Source organism: Podarcis muralis, chromosome 3, assembly GCF_964188315.1.
Source record: "Podarcis muralis chromosome 3, rPodMur119.hap1.1, whole genome shotgun sequence".
NCBI lineage: Eukaryota > Metazoa > Chordata > Lepidosauria > Squamata > Lacertidae > Podarcis > Podarcis muralis.
The window spans coordinates 74,852,264-74,873,061 of NC_135657.1; the positions used below are offsets into that span (position 1 = coordinate 74,852,264).

The 20,798-nt window shown below is 48.2% G+C and overlaps 1 protein-coding gene across 1 annotated transcript; it reads right to left on the reverse strand.

Moving 5' to 3' along the window:
* Positions 1–3,859: 3,859 nt before the first annotated feature.
* PRDM13 (PR/SET domain 13) lies at positions 3,860–20,473 on the reverse strand. Its single transcript, XM_028723045.2, has 4 exons — positions 20,053–20,473; positions 16,747–16,878; positions 16,524–16,644; positions 3,860–5,585 (listed from the first exon to the last, which is right to left on the reverse strand). The coding sequence occupies exons 1-4, from the start codon at positions 20,194–20,196 to the stop codon at positions 3,862–3,864; spliced, it is 2,121 nt and encodes a 706-aa protein (XP_028578878.2). The 5' UTR covers positions 20,197–20,473; the 3' UTR covers positions 3,860–3,861.
* Positions 20,474–20,798: the final 325 nt, after the last annotated feature.

The following is a 20,798-nucleotide window of genomic DNA, read 5'->3' on the forward strand; positions in this document are numbered from 1 at the left end:
CAAAGCGGATGCTCTACCGCTGAACTAAAGGCGCTGTCCCGAAGTGGCTAACGAGAATGCAGGCCGCTTTTCACCTGCCCCAAAATTACAAGCACAAATTGTTCTCAGTGGGACCCATTATTTCAGGTAGAGTTAGGCAAGCGTCAGGATGTTTCCAGACGGAGCCTTTCTCGCGCTACCCACTCGTTGTTCTGCCGCTGTAAGCTGCATAACTTTCCCTATCGTCAGTCAGGTTTATAGTTACTCTTTATTTTTTTAAAAGGGAAGAGGGGGGATTCCACATTGGAACCCCATAAAGAGTGGTCATTGAATCGACGGGAACTGAATCGACGGGAACTGAATTTCAGCCTGAGTCAAACGTATTTAGTTAGACATTTATTAACTGCCCCCAGGTCAGGTCCTCTAGGCAGCTTCCAGGCAGCTCCCAACAATGAAACGATCTTCTGCAGGTCGGGCGTTGCTAGGATGGGAGCCACTGACTCCCAGTTTATCTAGTTATTTCAGCCTTACCTAAACGGCTCTTGCCGAGAAGATCTACTTTATTTCGCAATTTTCCATCCACATTCAGTCCCGCGATATTCACAGGTATATACAGCCCCTTTAAAATAGGTTCCAATAAAATACTTTGTCTGGAGAACTCCATGGAATTTCACCCAATGCTTTCATTTTCCTGACTTCTCAACTTCAGTCCCTTATCTTCAAAGGAATAGACCTTCCAGGTGGAGCTAAAGCTAAGAAGAGTCTTGCGGCACCTTAACGGATTTCCTGCAGTTATAACAAATCTGCCGATTCTTCGATGGGTTTTCCAAACTGGGATGGAGAATATCGTGCCTGAAACAAATTCAGCACAAGTATTTGTGTGCCTGTGTTTAGATTACTAGGGAAAGCCCCAGACGGAATTATATATTGAGAACTGTATATCAGAATAGGTTTAATACGCCAGTGTGCAGTTGTAAGGGGGACTCCTCGAAGTCCCTGGAACTTGTTCGGTGTGACAAACCGGAAGTCAGTCGAAGGCATGGGACTAGATACGTCTATAGTTCTCTGAAAGAGAGAGATCGTTAACTTTGGCTACCACTGAAATCAATAAGAGGGGGGCACCGGTGTAATCTCGCCTGGGGCCCAATCTCCTGCCTAGGTGAACTTGAAATCCAGAAATGTAAAACAAGTGCATTCAATTGATTTACCATTGTTTACATTCCGATGGGGGGGGGGGAATTATGCACAGTAGACTTAAACCCAACGTGGAGGGCGCCACGTTGGTTACCCGTGGTGTACAGACTTAAACCTTAAATTCGAAATAACTTGCTAGAATAAACGTGCAAATAAATTTGCACCATTTTTTTTCCTTCTAATGGGACTTCTTTTATAGCAAATTGTTCATAGTAGTGGATAATTCCAAATTTTCACAAAGAAAAACCGGATGAAAGTCCTTAGCTGAATACAGACAATAGTTTGTCTGTAACTTTATTTAAAAAAAAAAAAGAATCTCATGACAAACTGCAACCAAGACCAAAATACTGTATCCACTGTACATCAGTCTTATAAAACAAGCATACACCAAATATGTAGTCTACGAAACCTAATAGAAGTATCTTCTTGAGAATGATATACGGCGTGCTTTTATGCTTCATGCTTTCAATGTTTATTTTACAAATGTTATGCAAATATTATTCTGCTATAAATAAGTTGCAAATAGGGTGCATACTACCCCCATCAGAATCCTGCACCCCCTTTGTGCTGTACGATAGTAAACATGTTAACTCGGAAGAAAGCCCCGCTGCTTACGAAGGGATTCGTCCAAATAACTCCAGGAAAGATTTGCAGCCTTGCTTGAAATATCCGTTCCGCTGAAATCTTCCTTAGTCACTTCCACCTAAATCCGGAATCCCTCCTTAACTACGAAGTAAATCCGGATAGGCTCAGTAAAATTTACTTTTACGTAAACCCAACTGACAGAGCAAACCTGTGCACATCTGCTCAGATTTGCGACCCACTGAATTTGATGGGGTTTATTTTCAGATAAGTGACTGTAGGATTTCAGCCTCCGTAGATAGGCTGTTAATGTGTTTAGTACTGAGCGGGGGAGACTGTGGCTAGCGATGTTTTTGATGTTTACAGGTGCTGCTGATATTCCACTGAGATATGCATCTGGCTCCAAAACTGGAACAAACCCTCTTAAAAGTGAGACAAAGTACTCCCCTTCCCCCAAGAACACCAACTTCCTTTCCCCGTTTTTCTCTGCCCCACAAAAAGGCACAGTTTTCTCCCTACAAAGTTACAGCAGTAAAACGGATCCGCTGCTGTGGAGTCCCCGGTGCCTTTTAGATATTTCTAGGAAGGGGAATCAGTGAACCGCATCTTAATTCTGGGCTACACCCTCGCCCAAAACCTTTAGACTGAAGACCTGAACTCATTAAGAGTGAGTCCACTAATTCCTCTCCATCTCCCCATGTGACTTTCTTCCCCAGAAGACTATTCATTTCAATGAGAATTATACCAAATAATCTTAATCTGGATGAAATTTCACCATCGGGATAATTTAAATATGCTTATAATTGGTTCAAACACTCGCATCCTGGAGCATGAAGAGCACAAGGTTTCAATGATATCGGTGGTCTTCATGATCAAGTCAATGTTCAGGATTTGCCTCCACTGAAGATTGATTACGTCGGAGGTAGTGTTCAACAGCAATGTCCACTCAGACTGCAGCCTTAGAAGCAAGTCCCGTTGAAATCAGGAGAGCTTACTTCTGAGTAGACACGGTTAGGATCAGGTTGAATTACAATGGTAATGACCGAAGCGAGCCTTGAGGTCATTGTATGTGTTGGAAGAGCTGCTGCGTGTAGCACTCTGAGAGGGGTTTGCATGGGGTTAAGGCAGATTAGAGTGGGGAACCTCAGATGTTCCTAACCTGTTCCTCTGTCCTTTGATCTTAAAACTGCTTAGGTTGCCGCTCCTCACTTCCTGTCACCTGCTCACTTATCTTTGACATCTGTTGGAGAGAGGTCATCTTGGATCTACCTGTGGGATGTATCATCACTAAAGCAGCCAAACACAACATTTCCTGTTGCCTAGAGTGGACACACAGGGGAATGTTGCTCTAGACCGGGAGGACTTCCTGTCATACCTGCTCTGGAGCCTCCTCCCCCTGTGTGTGACCAACATTCCCCCACACTACCTCTGCTGTGAACAAAGACCGCGCATGGCTCTTTGTATCTCCCACTTAGTCAGGGTAAGGAATCTTTCCTACCCAGGTTGACAGAATCCTCAGTTTCCCTGCATCATCTAGACCAGAAGATTATTGTTTGACATAAATTCCCGTCGAGGTACCTGAAGGAATTCACATTGGTGGAGGCCGTTCTTACACATGCGCACTGGGGAGGTCAGTGTCACTGCGCTCGGTAGGAATTACGCTGCACTTCTGAACATACCGGTTACACTGCGTGTATAGCCGGGCAAGCCAACGTGACGCCCTCTAAATGCTGCTCTACCGCCAAATCCAACAGCCCCAGCGCCATGGCCAATGGTGAAGGATGCTGGGAACTGTACTCAAAAAACATGTGGAGGGCGCCACGTTGGCTACCCGTGGTGTACAGTTTAGCAGCCCCCGCGGGCTGGAAGGGGGTCGAGGGAAAGGACAGAAATGATTTGAAATCTTATGCGGGCATGTCTTAAAACGAGCCGCTGTTGTGTTGAAGCAAAACTGTCCTGTTCCTAGGGGAAGAAGGGGGTCGTTTTCTTAGTCAAGGAGCGAGTGAATCAGCAGAGCCGGTGGAGAGGAAAGCAGCGGCGGCGGCTTTGGCAGCGCCGTTCCCCAAGCCCACCCCTACTTATCCCCCGACCCCCTCGAGCTGCTTCCTATTGCTGCTCCTTGGCCCGGCAGCCTCCGCCTCCCCCTCCGCCTCCGCTGCTGCTGCCGCCCGTGTCTTGGTCGCTCTGATCGTCCGTGAAGCAGACGTCGACGTCGCTCTCGTTGTCAGTCTTTGGCTCCTGCAGCTCCGGGCGCGCGTACCCGGCGGCGTCGGCGCCGCTCCTGTCCTCTGCGCCGCCGGCGCCGCCCTTGGGCAAGCTCTGGCCCGGGTGCCGGGACTTGACGTGCCTCTCCAGGTCCCGGCGCCGGACCAGCACTTTGCCGCAGAACTCGCAGCGGTAGGGCGTGTTGCCCTCGGCGTGCAGGCGGATGTGCTTGTTGAGGTTGCTGGGGTCCCCGAAGGGGCGCAAGCACACCTTGCACTTGAGCGGCTTGTAGCCTGTGTGAGTCCTCATGTGGATCTTCAGGCCGTACTTGCGCGAGTACAGCTTGCCGCAGTACAGGCACAAGTGGCCCGTCTTGGGCTTGCCGCCTGCCGGGCCCGACGACGCCGAGGGCTGCAAGCTCTCCAAGCGCCCGCGGCTCTTTTCGGCCGCCGCGATCTCCGACAGCTGCTGCGTGTGCATGGCGATCTCGCGGTCGATGCTGGCCAGGGAGCCCAGCTCCGACGGGTTCAGGCCCGCTGCCGCCGCCGCCGCCGCTGCAGCCGCCGCCGCCGCGGCCCCGTTGAAGTAGGACACGGACTCCGGGTACTTGAGGAGGTTGCCAAAGTGCAGCTTGAGCGGGTAGTAAGGGGCGCTGTAGAGCAGCTCGCCGTTGTAGACGGTGAAAGGCATGAAGGGCGGGAGGCTGCACTCCGCCGACGCGGAGAAGGGCTTGAGCCCGTCGAAGGGCGGCAGGCCGGCGGCGAAGCGCTCCAGGTGGAGTCCGCTGGGGAGAGGCGGATAGCGGGCGGAGGCGGGCGGCGACAGGCTGGCGTGGAGACCCCTCTCGACGTGCTTGAAGGCGGACGTCTCCTCGAAGTGCGAGAGCAGCGGGAAGCTTCGGGCGCCCCCGGAATAAGCCAAGCCTGCCGCCGCCGCTGAGGGAGGTGGCGCGGTAGCCGCGTGGCACTTGGCATGGTGATGGTGGTGATGGTGGTGATGAGGCTGGGGCGCGTGGTGCTGCTGCTGCGCGTGGCCGTGGGGGCCGCTGCCCACGCCTAGGGGGCCTTCGCCGCTGGAGCGGCCGGGCTTGAGGCTCCCCAAGAGCTTGCTGAAGCCGCTGGCCTTGCCCTCTTCCCGGAAAGAAGAGGCCGGTGGAGAAGAGTCCGCCTGGTTCGCTTTGGCCAGGCCGGCAGGCTTGAAGGCGGACCTCGCCCCGGGGTAGAAGGACAGCCCGTTGCTGCCGCCGCCGCTTCCCAGCAGGCCCAGGAACTGCCCCGGACCCCGTCCCGTCGAGCTGACGCTCATGTCCAACGCCCTCTCCTGCTCCTCTTTGGCCGCCGCCGCCTTGCGCCCCCCGCCGCCGCCCGCCTTGGCCACTGGCGGCGAGCCCGAGGATTCCCGCTTGATGCTCTCCCGGGAGCCGCCGGCGCAGTGGGTCCTTAAGGACGCCGGCGCGGCCGCGGGCTTCAGCGACAGGCTGAACAGGTCCGAAGGGCGGGCGTGCTCCGGCGAGCCCAGGAAGCTGCGGCCGTTGTTCAGCACGCAGTGGAAGTGGACGTGCGCCTTGAGGCTGTTGGGGTACTTGAAGGTCCGCCAGCAGTACCAGCAGATGTAGCGCTCTTCGCCTAGCAGAGGGAAAGCAAAGCAGGGAGACATTAACTAGGCAAACACGTAGAAACCCCAACTAAGCTCTTCTCACAGATTTGGAACCAGGTGCCTGGGAATATGAAACCTGGATCTGAAATATTATATGTTCAACTTTGAAAGTGAGAAATGCTTGAAGCAGAGGTTGCTAATCTCGGGCCTTCTAGACGTCCAACTCCCGTCAGCCCTCAATGCTTTGTGATGATGGGAGCCGTAGTTCAGTCACCTGTTAACCACCACCCCCATTTGAAGGCTAGGTCGGCGTGGAGGCAACTTGAGAAGTGTTTGCTAATGTCCCAATATTTAATTACTGCACACCCATTGTGGAAACAGATGCTGTCCGTGCAGCATTATCCATAATTTTGAGTGTTGTGTAAACGTGGAATTTGATTCAGATTTTGTCGGAATACACATAATGTCTCTCGCTTTGTTTGTTTTTTAATGTGAAGTCGTGTGGCATTCATACTTCACAGCTATTATAATATTATTATAATTTATTGAATTTGTTCGTCGCTTTATCTTGCCCTGGGCAACCCACTTGCCAGTTGTGCACTGCCAACTACCAATGTGGAGAATACTCTGCCCATAATTAAACACTGTAGTTAATTGTCTTTCATAAATTCACTCACGTTCTTTTTTTTTTTTTAAGTTCATCCATATACTTTTAGCAAAGACCAGCATTGGGGCATAATAAGTCCATTCATGCACATATCAACTCCCCACCCAAACATGCGGAGATGAAACCGGACTACATCATTGCCACAGTCACATAGCAAGCATCTCTCTCGGCCTCTGCTGAGGTCCCCTCCAATGCATTCCAGCCAACCATGTTCGGATAGATGCCCATTATCATTTATCCAAGTCGGTATAGCGATCTGTAGTGCCTGGGTAGTCATTTCATTGTTGCACTTGGGAAGTTGCTTTACGCCAGGTCAGACTGTTGGTCCGTCTACGTCAGTGCTGTCTACACCGGCTGGCAGCAGCAGCTCTCCAAGGTGTCTTGGAGATGCTGGGGGTCGAATCTGGAACCTCCTGCGTGCAAAGCAGTTGCTCTCAGATGTGTGGGAGCGGCGAAGTTGGCTTTACTGCGCTGACATTCAAGGCAGAGAACCAGATTCCGGGGTGATTCCGGGTTTAGTGGTAGAGCACGCGCTACACGTGCAAAAAAGGTCCTATGGGTTCAATTCCCTGGGATCTCAAGGAAATGGTCGTGTCTGAAGCCCTGGACGGCGAAGACAAGCCCACATAGATAAGTATAAAGGTCGATGGATCAAATGTCTGTAGAATGGATTTTGACACTAGGAGAGGATATATTGTTTAGTTATTTAATAATGTGGGTTGCCATGTTTTGAAGAGCAAAAAAAGGGGACACTATTGCCGATTTCTACTTTTACCTATGGATCGTTATGACGACTCTCATTTTACCTACTCATGAAAAAGAGGGCGTGTCCTGGAAAAAGGGGACATTTGGCATCTTTGCTTGCTCCCGTGAGATCAGCAGAGTACCACGCTTTGCACCTTAAACTTGGAAGCTTAGACGAGCTTGATTTAACGTTCTGACTCGGCATAAGACCGCATGCAGGGTACACGACCTGCACTGCGCCTCTGCTATTGTAGTGGAACCCTGCGTAACTATTAACAATTGATATTAATCCGTTGCATCCCATATATTGTTTATGTTCACAACTCCGCCAAGCTGGAGGACTCCACTTAAATAGATAACTGAACAGATATGTGAATCAAAAGCCCAACACTAGGCCATGGCAACTCTCAGGAAGGAATGTGGTTACAAGATGGCCACTAATCGGAACCTCTCAGGGTTAGAACATCAAATCAGAGCTAACACCTACCAAACACCCTGGCATAGTCTCAAGAACAGGAAGCCATAGCGGATGGCTTTTCGGAACACGTTAGGAGGAAGTGAGGTTGATAAATAACGAGAGCCTTTCCCTGCATTGAAAACTGTGCATGTGGACTTGGAAGTAAGCCCTACTGGGTTCAAATGGACTTAGGCAAGTGTGAGAATTAGGGTTGCAACCATAAAATTGCAGGCTTTGAACTGACCTTAAGTTTGGAGCCCAGCGCTAACTTACTACAGAGAATTCTGTTGCCACCTACAACGAGAAGTTTCCAGGGTGAATGATTTGAGAACTGCATTCTGATTCATTGTCTGGCAAAGTCAACTTACTTGGATTTAAGCCAGTTCAGCAGCAGAGATGTTAGCGGAACTAAACCCATTTCATTCATATTTAAACGCTTCATCTCTTAACTAAACTGTGATTTGGAGTTCCCATTCTTTTACCTCCGTGGAAAACCGACAATCACTTAAACATGGATCTTCCTGCTTCAGGCGGCAATCCCTTAGTTATAGGAAGTTACCGAAACTCAACAAGACTTAATTCTGAATAGGCGTGTGTATAGAGTTGCACTGTCAGTCAGTCAGTAGTCCCTTGTTTCTCTCTTTTCCCGTCCCAGTTACTATAGACTTGTGACTTTAATACGAGTGTGTGAGTAGCATTAGAAAAGTCGTTATAAGTAATTTATCGGATTAGCAGCCTTATTACATGAGTGTTTATGCGCAAGGATTTACTTTTCAGTAAACGTGCTTACCATTAAAGCAGTGGGCGGCTGTGACTATCCCCTACTCGCCTTTGGAGCCCACACTTAGGGTAACATAGAAAGAGCTCCTTATCCCATTTGCACAGAGAGCAGGTAAGGAGTGCCAAAGATGCGCTCCGAGGGCACTTGAGGCCAACACCTTGTTGAAGCTGATCTGGTATGGGTCTGCACTTTGCTGGAAGGGAGACTGCTTGGGCTCAATGAGGAAAGAAAGGTGATATATGAATGTAAGATATAAGGAAGGAGGGATAGAAGCGCATGGCTCAGTGGTTAGAGCACCTGCCTTGCATGCGGAATGTCCCAAGGTTTGAGCTCCGGCATGTCGAGGCAGGGCTGGGAGAGACTCCCTGTCTAAAACCTCGAGAGCCGCTGCCAATTTGTGTAGACCTAGAAAGACCAACCGGGTCTGATGTAGTCGAAGGCACTTCCCTCTATTTTTCCATAGTACACGCGTGTGTGGCTGGAATCAATCTCAGAATGTGATTGTAAATAACGAGAGAGCTAGCGGTTGTTGAGATTCCTTAAAAAAAAAAAAAAGATGTATGGCTGTGGAATATGAATCCTAAACTGCTAGTGCCTTTCTCTGTTGAGTACTGAGAGAGAAGGGAGGTAGAGAGTTGAGTAAAAAGCAGTGCAAAGGCAGAGGGCCACAAATGCGCTCTGGCTGGGCTGCCTTTGGACTCCACGAGGAATGAAAAGCGCGCAGCTGTTGCCTTAACGCCTGTGTCCGGCGGCCCATCTGTTGACGTTTGCAGAATAGGTGGCGTATGTCAGGGAGCTGACGCAAGGAAACAAAGGCCAATCTAATGATCATGAGCCTCCCATTACCAGGCGAGACAATATCCTATATGTATGGGCCATACGTAATCGGTCCTTTCAGAATACAATGCTCTTTGTGCCCCCAACTTAAACGCTTGGCGTTCCCTAAGGCGGAACAAACCGACTGGGCGACTTCGTGCTCCTGCGATACGCACGTCCCCTTCTTTCGATACTTTGTGGAGACGGTGGGGCCATTGCAGCAGAACACGAAGGTTTTGCACCGGAGGATTCACCAGCAAGGGTTAAATTAAGCGACCAGCGCTTCAAAGCTATAGAGAGACTCGTAAAAGAGGTGGCATTTCCGAATGCAAAAAGAAAAACCCCACAGGGATTCAATTGTGGGGGGGGGGGGGCGGAATATGAAATAGTGAACAAGCAAATCGCTTAGAGGGAAAGACAGATAGTGAAGAGCCTGGCTAGGGCAAAGAATGAAAGATAATGTATAGCTTGTGGAATCTATATTGGATCATCTTTCTTCTACATGTGGTTCTAAAAGTTGAAACACATACATATAATAAACGCCAAACCTAGATACAGATATATTACTCTCAATAACATAGGAGCAGTCCTGCAGGACCAGGGCAAAAGCCCGCCTAATCCTGCATCCTGTTCTTGCAATGGCCAATCAGATGCCAATGTACTTTCTTTCTTTCTTTCTTTCTTTCTTTCTTTCTTTCTTTCTTTCTTTCTTTCTTTCTTTCTTTCTTTCCTTCCTTCCTTCCTTCCTTCCTTCCTTCCTTCCTTCCTTCCTTCCTTCCTTCCCTTTTTTATGGGTTCAAAAGAAGAAAACTAAGCTTCCATGCTCTCTGACCGTAGGCCATCCTGGGGCTAATGGCACCTGGGGTCCAACCACACCTGGTTACCTTGTAAGTTTATATGTCAATAAGATTTGTGATCTATGCATTAGTTGGCCATCTCAGCGAAATAATTGTGAATGTCCCTGGCTGCTTACTAGAGACGGCCGTGGGCTACGGTTCCTGGGTTTAGTGGCGGTGGTGGTGCTTGGCCGATAGGATTCCAGCGATAGGATTCCGTCGCTGGTTAACGCGAAACTGGCGTGTAGGATAGGGCGCCCGAGAAGGCATAGGAGGCGCTAAGTCTCGATCCTGCTGGAATAAGCAAGCCAAAGGGTCTTTTAAAAACGACAGTCAGTTCAAGAATCAACCAGCGTGGAACTGTTCATTAACTGCAGAGAAAACTAAAGTCTTTCTGTTCAGTGATAGCTCCCTCCCAGCCTGAGTTGCAAGCATCCTATGGCCTTACAGTGGAAAGGCAGATAACTCGGTTGCAAGGGATGAATGAATAGGAAGCCGCAATAAAACTTTACGAATTTAAGTCTACAGTCCTAAACCCATTGGATTATAGGACCTACATCTCAGCATAAACGTGCATGGTTAGGATGGCGCTGTTAACAAGCTTAACTGAGTAGCTTTCTCCGGCTGGCGAGCTCGTCAAAGGCTGCGCTCTCCAATTATCTTTGTTTGCAAACACTAACGATCCCTAAACCCAGACTGCTGGCTTCTGTCCTCCTCTCCCTCCCCCCCCCCCCCAATTCTCGATTCACATTATGCTGCTAAGAGCCTCGTTTACTCAATCTATGACTAAATGGAGCGAGTCAAACACTTTTGTGAAACTAAAAGTGCCACCCTCTTTCCAGTTCCACTTGCTTGACAACTGTTTTTGTCTCAGGGTTTGTGTTGCCTTTTTAGGACTGAATGAAAGTCTGCTCGAGAAAGTTAGAAATAATTTTAGCGAAGCTGGGGAAGCTGAGCATAAGAATTGGGTTGGCACGCCAGTACCAGTACCAAAAAGGCTGGTTTTGTTTGTTTGTTTGTTTGTTTGTTGGTTGGTTTGTTTTGTTTTGTTTGTTTGTTTTTCAAGAGTGGCTCCTGTACCTGTAGCTGCTGCAAAAAGAATTCAGCAGACGCACGCAGGCGATATGGGGTGATGGTGAAAAAAAGTTCGCCTATTGAATGTCTCGCGCAGTTCGCAACTCTCCAGAAGCAAATCGTGTAGATTTTGCCGAGACTTCAGTTCCCTGCATATTTTAGATTATCCGGGAAGAAAGAATCGCTGACTAGAGACTCGCTGAATCGGCTTTTAACATCTAAATCCTTCCCCGCAAAAAGTCGTGGTTCAACTTGCTTCCTATTACGTTAGTCCTTATGCATTTTAATTTCGTTTAGTAATTGCCAGAAGCTTAGAAATTGCTAAAATGCAGTGTTGGGAAGGAAAATGTTGACTAGCAGAAGTTTTCCAGTCCTTAATAAGCTTGTGTCACTTGAAATCTGTAACACAGATAGGTAGCCGTGTTATATCTGGGACAGATAGGGACAGAAATCTGGGACAGATAGGTAGCCGTGTTGGTCTGCCATAGTCAAAACAAAAAAAAATCCTTCCAGTAGCACCTTAAAGACCAACTAAGTTAGTTCTTGGTATGAGCTTTCGTGTGCATGCACACTTCTTCAGATACACTGAAACAGAAGTTGCCAGATCCTTCTATATAGTGAGAAGGTGGGGAGGGGTATTACTCAGAAGGGTGGTCGTCAACAGGCTCATCACAGCTATCTGCCAATCACCCATTCCCACCACCCTTCTGAGTAATACCCCTCCCCACCTTCTCACTATATGGATCTGGCAACTTCTGTTTCAGTGTATCTGAAGAAGTGTGCATGCACACGAAAGCTCATACCAAGAACTAACTTAGTTGGTCTTTAAGGTGCTACTGGAAGGATTTTTTTTTGTTTTGACTTACTTGGGATTAAGCGTATTTAGGGTCACAGGCCACAGCAGTAACAGGATGCTAATTTTAGACCTGGCCAATATCCGACGGACTTTCTCATTTATTATGGACTCTAAGCACAGAGACGGTGCATCCGGGAAGGGAGATAGGAAAGACGGGGCTTCGTCCCCTTCATGATCGTTGTTGTTATATTGAAAAGACATGCTTCCGAGAGGAGTACAGTTTTGGGAAAGTGGGCGTCAAAGTAACACCTTCACGTACAACAAATCCCATCTTAAATCCCGGATTTTCCCAGTTAAAGAAGGAATAGTGAGAGCCCGTGCATCTCCAAAATTTGTTGTATTACAACTCCCATCATCCTTGACCATTGGTCATGCTGAATGGGGTTGAGAGAAGTGAAGTTCAACAACATCTGGAGGGCCACAGATGCCCCCTCCTCCCACGCCTGAGATAAAGGATCTCAGCTAGCAGGGCTAGGGAAGACACTTGCCAAGGAGAGGAAACAATATTGTGCTAGGCACTGGACGGCAGGTAGAAACCTCAGTCTGAACCCCTGAATAGTTGCTGCTAGTCAGTGTAGACAGTGAAGCCAGTCCAAACCAGATGGACCAATGGTCTGACTCATTATGAGGCAGCTTCCTATAGTGTGCCTGTTTATTCAGAAGTACGGTAAGTCCTATGCTAGGATGTTCAATTGGGCTTACTTCCTCCTGTGTGTTTAGGTTTGCAGCCCACCATAGCTGGTTTGTTTACTTATTTTTTTCTTTGGGGTAGACAATACTGAACAGTTGTTGTTGTTGTTGCTGCTGTTGTTGTTGTTATTTGAATTTATATACCGCCCTATACCCGGGGTCTAGATGGAAAAATAGTCAGATAAGGCAGCCTCACAGTCTTTCCAGTGGTGGCCCCCTGATTGTGGAATACTCTCTGGTGCCATCATTATCAACTTTTAGGTTCCAGGCAAATATGTGCATGTTCACCCAGGCACCTAGCTCTTAACTGGGGTCATATGGTAATATATATATATATAATTCTATACTGCCCTTAATCCAAAGGTCACAGGGCGGTTTACAATATAAAAACACACAAATATATACCATAACAACAAACAAAAACTATAACACCCCCATGGTTAAAAAGGCCATAGATTGTTTAATAAACCAAAGGTCAATGACAGCCTAGCCAGTACTGGTGTTCATCTTGTAGCAGGTTGGGGTAAGATTTGGCCTTCTTATGCTATTGCAGGATGGACACTTTTAGTCAATTAATATTATTTTATCTTTTTGATGTATTTTAATGCATTATGCATTCTTTTATAATTGTAGGCCACTTTGCGACTTTTTGTAGTAAGCGACAAATCATTGCAACTATAATCATCATCCTAGCTATAGATACTAAATGCCTGTGAGGCAAAAGTTCTTTCTGTGCACCATCTGTGATTTTTTTCAGGAGATTTATAAATTTCCCATTGAGAAATTTTTCAGGAGATTTATAAATTTCCCATTGAGTAAGATCCCAATAGATCTTACCATTTGTCTGGGATATAAAGTTGTGATTAAGAGTACCCAGCCTCTTATACATATGTGAAATGGGTAATCAGATCAATTATTCATTGATAACTTTTTTGGAGGAGTTTTCTTGCATTAGGATAGTTCTCTTACATTGAAACTATTTTTTTCTGTTTCAATAATTCCTGTCTACTAGTATTGGAGTAGGGTGGGGTCCTATTTCTTCCTCTAGTGTTTTTGGCTTGCTCCTAAATTCACTTTCCCTGAAGTACTTGGATTTAAAACAATTGACTTTCTCTCTTTCACCCTTCTCATGTAGTAAAGAGGATTATACCACACATAGGTGTTTCATTCCCTCTCACCACGCAGCCCAGTCCTATACATTGCAACTCAGAAGCAGCTGCTCTGAGTTCAAAGGGCTTCCTCCCAAGCATGTGCAGTATCTACAAAATTATTCATCTAAGTATTCTGCAAACCCAAACTTGCAAAGTCCACAATCCTTTTAAACACAGTGGGGTTTACTTCTGATTAAACATGCATGGGTTGGGCCTGAGTGCAAGTTAAAGTCTGTTAGAGCTATGTGGGCCAATCCATATACAGTGGTACCTCGGGTTACATACGCTTCAGGTTACATACGCTTCAGGTTACAGACTCTGCTAACCCAGAGATAGTGCTTCAAGTTAAGAACTTTGCTTCAGGATAAGAACAGAAATCATGCTCCGGTGGCGCGGCAGCAGCAGGAGGCCCCATTAGCTAAAGTGGTGCTTCAGGTTAAGAACAGTTTCAGGTTAAGAACGGACCTCCGGAACGAATTAAGTATTTAACACGAGGTACCACTGTAACTGGAAATTGGATTTTAAGAAGCTCTTCTCCTTGACCCATTTATTCTGCTAAACCTCTTGGGTTTGGTCCCAGTTATACTGCCTCGGATTGCGCCGAGCTGTTTTAAATCTAAGTCAATGGTGTAGAACTTGCACTCTGTGGTGGAAATAACCTCCACCGGAATCAATGGACATCAGTTCTAGCTGAAGCCTTTCGGAATGGCTGTTTGATGACTTAACAGCTAACACTCCAGTTTCATTAATTCGCTGTGCAATTCTAAACACGTCCCATCGCATTCCTGGGACGTTGCTGAAAAGATAAAAGCGTGACCAGGACTGCAGCCAGAATCTCGTGGTAGGTTCCATCACCAGAAATGCTGCTGAATCCGTACAGCCTCTGTATTTTAACAGGATTAAGTTTCCTCTTTGTTTTAACATATTGTCTCCTAAAGCTCACTAAAGGTAAAGGTACCCCTGCCCGTACGGGCCAGTCTTGCCAGACTCTAGGGTTGTGCGCTCATCTCACTCTATAGGCCGGGAGCCAGTGCTGTCCTCAGACACTTCCGGGTCACGTGGCCAGCGTGACATCGCTGCTCTGGCAAGCCAGCGCAGCACACGGAACACCGTTTACCTTCCCGCTAGAAAGCGATCCCTATTTATCTACTTGCACCTGAAGGTGCTTTCGAACTGCTAGGTTGGCAGGCGCTGGGACCGAACGACAGGAGCGCACCCCGCCGCAGGGATTCGAACCGCCGACCTTTCGATCGGCAACTCCTAGGTGCTGAGGCTTTAACCCACAGCGCCACCTGCGTCCCATGACGCAGTAATCTACAGATAAAGGCTCACCGGCATTACGGATCCACAAGTCACTGAATCCGAGAGGCCTAGTAGCTCCATGCACTTCCCTGCCTCAGAATCAACGAGTCTTAAACCAAAGTCCTTCCCGCCACCGGATATATATATATAACAAGAGTACACAAAGCGTTAACTTGGACAAGAAGCTGTGGCCGCTCATTACCAGAGTGAAAAGGAGAACGAACGGATTGACTGAAAACATTATTCTTAAAAAATAAAAGTAGATGGAACAAAAATCCATTTCAAGATATAAACTATGGCTCCATAGCTATGATTGGGCGGGCTGGGGAAAGAAATCTGGCGAGCCGAGTTCTCCTCTGGCACTTGGAGAAGATCTAGTGGCATTTGTTTCTTTTGTAGTCCCTCCAAGAATTCCCAAGCTTTCCGAACAGCGCTGGAGGTGTCCTTTGCTTTTAAAGAACGCTCACGTATGTCAGCGCGCATACTTTCCCGGTTTAAATGGACTATACCGTCACTTCGAATAAGAACGGGATCCGGAGGTTACGAGAAAAGCGGGAGAGGGAGATGCAAGGCAGATGCAAGGCAAAGCACGAAAGCAGAAGGAAAGCCATCCTAGGCCTTTAGAACCAGCGAGCCTCTTTTAGCACGGGCGAGGGCAAAATCCAAAACTGTCATATTGTAAGGAGAAGAATATCGGTGTGGCAGGGCGCCACAGAGGGAATCGGTGCACATGCAGGAAAAGGCTGAGCAGGAACAGGGTCCAAACTCCTTTCTAGCACGGTCTAAATTCGTAGCTCAAGAACTATTCCAATGAAAGATTAACCGCATCGGGAAGACGGTATCTGGAGTAAATATGTATGTTTGACCTGCTTAAGCTACTTTTATCTTAGCTCTAAGCTGTGGTCCAATGCTGCCTTTTTATTGCAGTCCGGTCCACAATCCTGGTTCAGCCTATTTAAGCCTTCCCCACTTCTTTCACGAAGTACTTGGCATGACTGGGGTTCTTCTTGCACATCAGCCCTCAGTCTTACTTACTTGAGAGTAAGCCCCATTAACTTCATTGAGGCTTTTCTCCGAGTGAGCATGCACAGAATCTAGCTGAGCAGCATGTATTTGCAAACATGTCTCATATAGATCCAGCACCACAAACGAACAGCTCGCTTGGATCTTTTTAAAAACAACCACCACTGTTTACACTGGGATTTACTTCCAAATTTGTGACAAGTTTATTAATTGCCCGTAGTTTGTTTTTTTTTAGAGTTTAGGAGAAGGTATAAGACCGACCTGCTGACTGACACCCGCACACAAATTTATTAGCCAGTGTTGACTTTAACAGAGCTTACTTTCAAGTTCATTCCGCCTAAACTGCATTAAGTACTCGATGGTCTGCGACTCAGCTGTTATCTTCCGTCTCGATTTAAGTTAAAATAAAAGAATCTGCAGGTTGAAACCCCAAACTTACTGGTGGGTAAATCCCATTGAACTCAGTGGGGCTTACAGCAAAACTCTCACTGTAACGCGTAGTTAGTTGAGCAGCGCTGCGGGGAGGCTCTTCCTCCTTGCGCAAGTCGCTGGCCAAGGTGCTGTACGTACCTTTCTCGTCGTGCGTCGGAGTAGCCGTGGTGGGGATGTCAAACCACTGAGCCAGCGAGCTGGAATACCACACGGTCAGCTCCTCTCCCGGCTGGACGTCTCGCAGCGCCCGATAGAAAATCTAGGAGAACAGAAAGAGCCTGTCAAGGGACCAGACAGCAAAGCCAATCTATCCAGCCCTGAGACAGAAAGGCTCATAGTTAGTTAGGGAGGCTGTAGGTACCTGTCCGCCCGGTAGATCTGCAATAGCTTCCAAGGTCTGTTCTTGCGAATGCCTGGCAGCCCGGATTAACCCTATCCACTCCACAGCAGAGCCCCCGGCTTCGTCCACCAGTTCCCCTCTCAGCATCCGCACCTGGAACATAGGACAGCAGAGGCTGTCATTTATACCGCCAGTCAGTTCAAGGTCCTTGCTTTATTTAGCCAGAACAACATTCGCTGGTACTGAGCAGCTCCACAGACAAAAAGACCGCTAATGTTACATCCCTTACCCACACCATAACCTATTAAAATAATTTATTTGTCTAATTTCTCTCTTTGTTTGATCGTTTCCATGAGAAGTGGGTCCCACAATCAACAGAGAGAGGTGAACCAGTGCGCAGCTCGATTCTAGTCGGAGGCAGCAGCCAGGAGAAGAGTTAGAGGGCTAACCAAATGCAGCCTTTGCTGCACTAATCCGGAACGGGGCAAAGGTCTCCTAGCAAACAGTTTGAGGATGGACACCTTCTTATTTTATAAGCGACTGGTTCTGTGGAATTGGAACGTGCATGCTTACTCGGTAGCAAATCCTCATTGCGTTCAAGGGCTCTTACTCCCAAATAGACGTTCATAGGATTGCAGCCGTAACTCCACTCTTTCATTTTGTTCTCCTTTATTTCATTTGAAAAGTCCTTCTAAGTAAGTATGCTTAGGCTCATGGCTTTGTTGTTTTGGGGGGAGATTTAAATCCTCTTAAATCCAGGTGGGTCGAAGTTGGGGAGTTTCGGTCAATGTGACTGCTATATATATATAGTCTTTAGGATCAATGTGCCAATTAACTTAGATAGCAGTCGATTGTTAGACTTAGCCAGAGCTGTGAACCAGGTTGTCCATCGGGTTTGAATCGACGTGTGTCGGCTTCACTGCCACGTAATTGCAGCTACCAAGGGACCGGGTGGCGCTGTGGTCTAAACCACTGAGCCTCTTGGGCTTGCTGATCGGAAGGTCTGCGGTTCGAATCCGTGAGCTCCTGTTGCTCTGTCCCAGCGTCTGCCAACCTAGCAGTTCAAAAGCACAACAGTGCAAGTAGATAAATAGGTACCGCTGCAGCCGGAAGGTAAATGGCGTTTACGTGCGCTCTGGCTTCCATCACGGTGTTCCGTTGCGCCAGTAGTGATTTAGTCATGCTGGCCACATGACCCGGGAAGCTATCTGTGGACAAATGCCGGCTCCCATAGCCTGAAAAGCAAGATGAGCGCCGCATCCCATAACCGCTAACCGTCCAGGGGTCCTTTACCTTTACCTTAATTGCAGCTACCAATAAAGGGACACCTCCACTCGATGCCATGTCATTCCGAAGTGAGACAAGTGAGATAAGTGCGTAAGTTGCCCTGAGGTCAGTGTTCCCCAAACGCCCTGTATACACTCTTTAAACAATCCCTCTTAGTTGGGAAAAGAGCCTTCTTCAAACTCTCTTCCGCTTCTTGTCACTTTCCCTGACTTATAGGGCTGCAGCCTGAAAAGACGAAGGGGAACATATTTAAGAACCATAGTTATTAAATTTCCCCCTTCGAGGGGGAAATGGCTACACCTACGTTTCAAGCTTCCCAGCCCCGGTAGGGTAATTAATTAACGAATAATCTAATCAGAAATAATAAAAAAGAGGATGAGAGCAAAAGAGGAAGAGGGCAGGAGCAACTCTGTTGAGCCTCAGAGTCTTGTCTCATCCTTCATAATCTGCTTGGTCATACACAGAGAGCGAGCAAATGAGGGGCTACCTCTTTGAATGACCAGGCAATAAAAGTCACTGTAACAAAGGCAGCCTAAAGGGAGCAACCAACGGAGCCAGATGAGAAATAAATTTGAAGGGGCTGGCAGAGCGTTTAAAAACAATTAAAGGGCATTCAGAATCCGAGCAGAACGTACGACAAACCTCTGCGCTTTGGGGAAGAAAGGAGACAACGTTGCCTTCTGCTAAGCTCATCCGAGGAGATGCTCGAAGGCTGCAATCCACACACACAAACAAATCTTTCTTATTTGGGGTTCCTTTTGGAGACTTCTCTGTAAAGCACTCCAGAAGCAGTGATCAACATTTGGAGCCAGCTGGGAAATCAGCTCGATTGCTCCGATCCTCTTTTGATTGGTCAATGTTTCTTATGGACTGAAATCCTCTTTAAAAGCAAAACAAAACAACAATGACGGTAACTGTGGCGAGCCCGCGAGAAAATTGGATCATTCCAGACTTGGGGTCTGTGGGAGGACTGTTTTCATCTCTTATCTTTGCATTCATTTGGGTTCTGCACAGATGCCTGTGGGGAAAGCTCACAATTGCTCTCCCTTGCACTTCATGGCCTTAAGGCCCCAGCACTCCCTAAACAAACAAACAAACATCGACGCGCTCTTGTGCGCGTGTGTGCATCTGTCACCTTCAAGCAGGTGATGAGACGGACTCTAGTCCAGGAAAGCATAAGCCACAATAAATCCGCAAGTCTTTAAGGAGCCGCAAGTCTGTGGATTTCGCTCCCACAAACTTCCACCATCCAGCCACCCTTCTTGAAATCTCAACTGCAGGCCGCTTTTGTTTCGGGCGAGGTTTTCCTGCGGTTGTTTTATCCTGCATGAGAGGCAAATCTCACCTGGTGGCGTTAGGAACCTTTAGATTTCGTTTTACTTAACTGCTATTTTGCATCTTCCACTTTAAGGTTAAAAAAGAACCTTGAAACAGAAGGTAAACATAGTACATTCAATAAAAGCAGCTGGCATCGCAGGCAACAGGGGTCGAGCTACCAGTTCATTCATTCATTATTTTATTTCGTGTTGTGAATATATATCCGATTTCGTATCCACCACTCTGGTATCAGGGTGGAGGATCAGCCGGAGGAAACTATTTACCTTGATTTACCCGGATTTGATTTCCTAGAATTCGGGGTGCGGGGCGGGGGGCACGAGTAAGTCTGTTGACCGCCTCTGTCTCGTTTTTCCAGCTTCCCCCTCCCCACCTACGTCCAATCCAGCAGGGTTCAATACTGGTCGTCGTCCCCCATCCCCGCAAATAAGTCATCTAAAGTCAGATATCTCCCTCGAAAGGCCAGGTCTGAAAGAGAGGCGGTTGCCCCCATCCCCGCAGGCTCTTGGCTTCATGAAGATCGGAAGAGCAGAGATGCTTCGTGTGGACACCCAAACCCGTTTATGAACGGAGGAGGGGGACAGAGAAATAACTTTGCTGCGGAAACATTCCCTCGCAAGGATGCGCGCCAGCCCCTCGGACACTTCCCCTCCTTCCCCCCACCCTCCCTCCGCAGTGCTTTCCGCCAAGGTGCGGGAGCAATACCTTTTTCTTGGGTCCCGGCTCCCTGCGATCGGACAAGTACTTGCCCAGTTTGAAGGTGCCGGACACCGGACCCAGGCGCAGGCCAGCCGGGATGCAGCTCTCCGCGGTAACGCTGAGCGCCGGCGGACCCCGGCTGCTTTGCATCGCTGCCTCCGGGTTACAGACGCGGCGATCGGGAAAGGCGCCCAGGACTCTCTTCGAGTGACAGAAGGAGAGAGGGAGGCAGAAAGAGGGAGAGAGGCAGAGGCAGGCAGCGAGGAGGGCTGAGCCGCACCGGCGTTATCTCCGCCCGCAAAGTGACGCGGCCGACGGTGCGCGCCGCCTTTTCAATTGCCACACGAGGGCTCTCCCCTCGGCCCGCCGGTGCTCCAGGGCGCCGGGTTGGGGCGATGAGAGAGTGTGGCTCTTGCAGCAGCTGCCGAGTCCCACCCGAGAGGGTCACATGGAGATTTTCCCTAACCCACCCCCACCCGCCCCATCCACCAACCTCTCTCTCTCTCCCCACCCACCCCAACGCATAATCAAGGGCTTTTTTGAATGGGGCAGCCAACAATGGCCCCGGCGACCTTCCCATTCCTAAAAATCCAATTTGTCAAGGGCAAAGAAAAGGCGCTGGTGAATCAAAGGTCTGGAGGGACCATTAATCCTCAGCATGGGGGATTGTCCCCGAGACAGTTACGATATTTTAAGTGACAAATCCACTGTATAATTTCTCCATAAATTTTACTTCCTTCGATTGTTCCCCG

Bases quoted from the DNA above. Each gene is read 5' to 3' on its own strand.
- PRDM13 (XM_028723045.2), bottom strand. From the start codon at position 20,196: ATGCAAAGCAGCCGGGGTCCGCCGGCGCTCAGCGTTACCGCGGAGAGC. The intron at 16,645-16,746 runs GTACCTACAGCC...CTGTTCTCCTAG, and splicing joins CAGATCTACCGGGCGGACAG to ATTTTCTATCGGGCGCTGCG. The intron at 5,586-16,523 runs GTACGTACAGCA...TCCCTCTGCTAG, and splicing joins TCCGACGCACGACGAGAAAG to GCGAAGAGCGCTACATCTGC.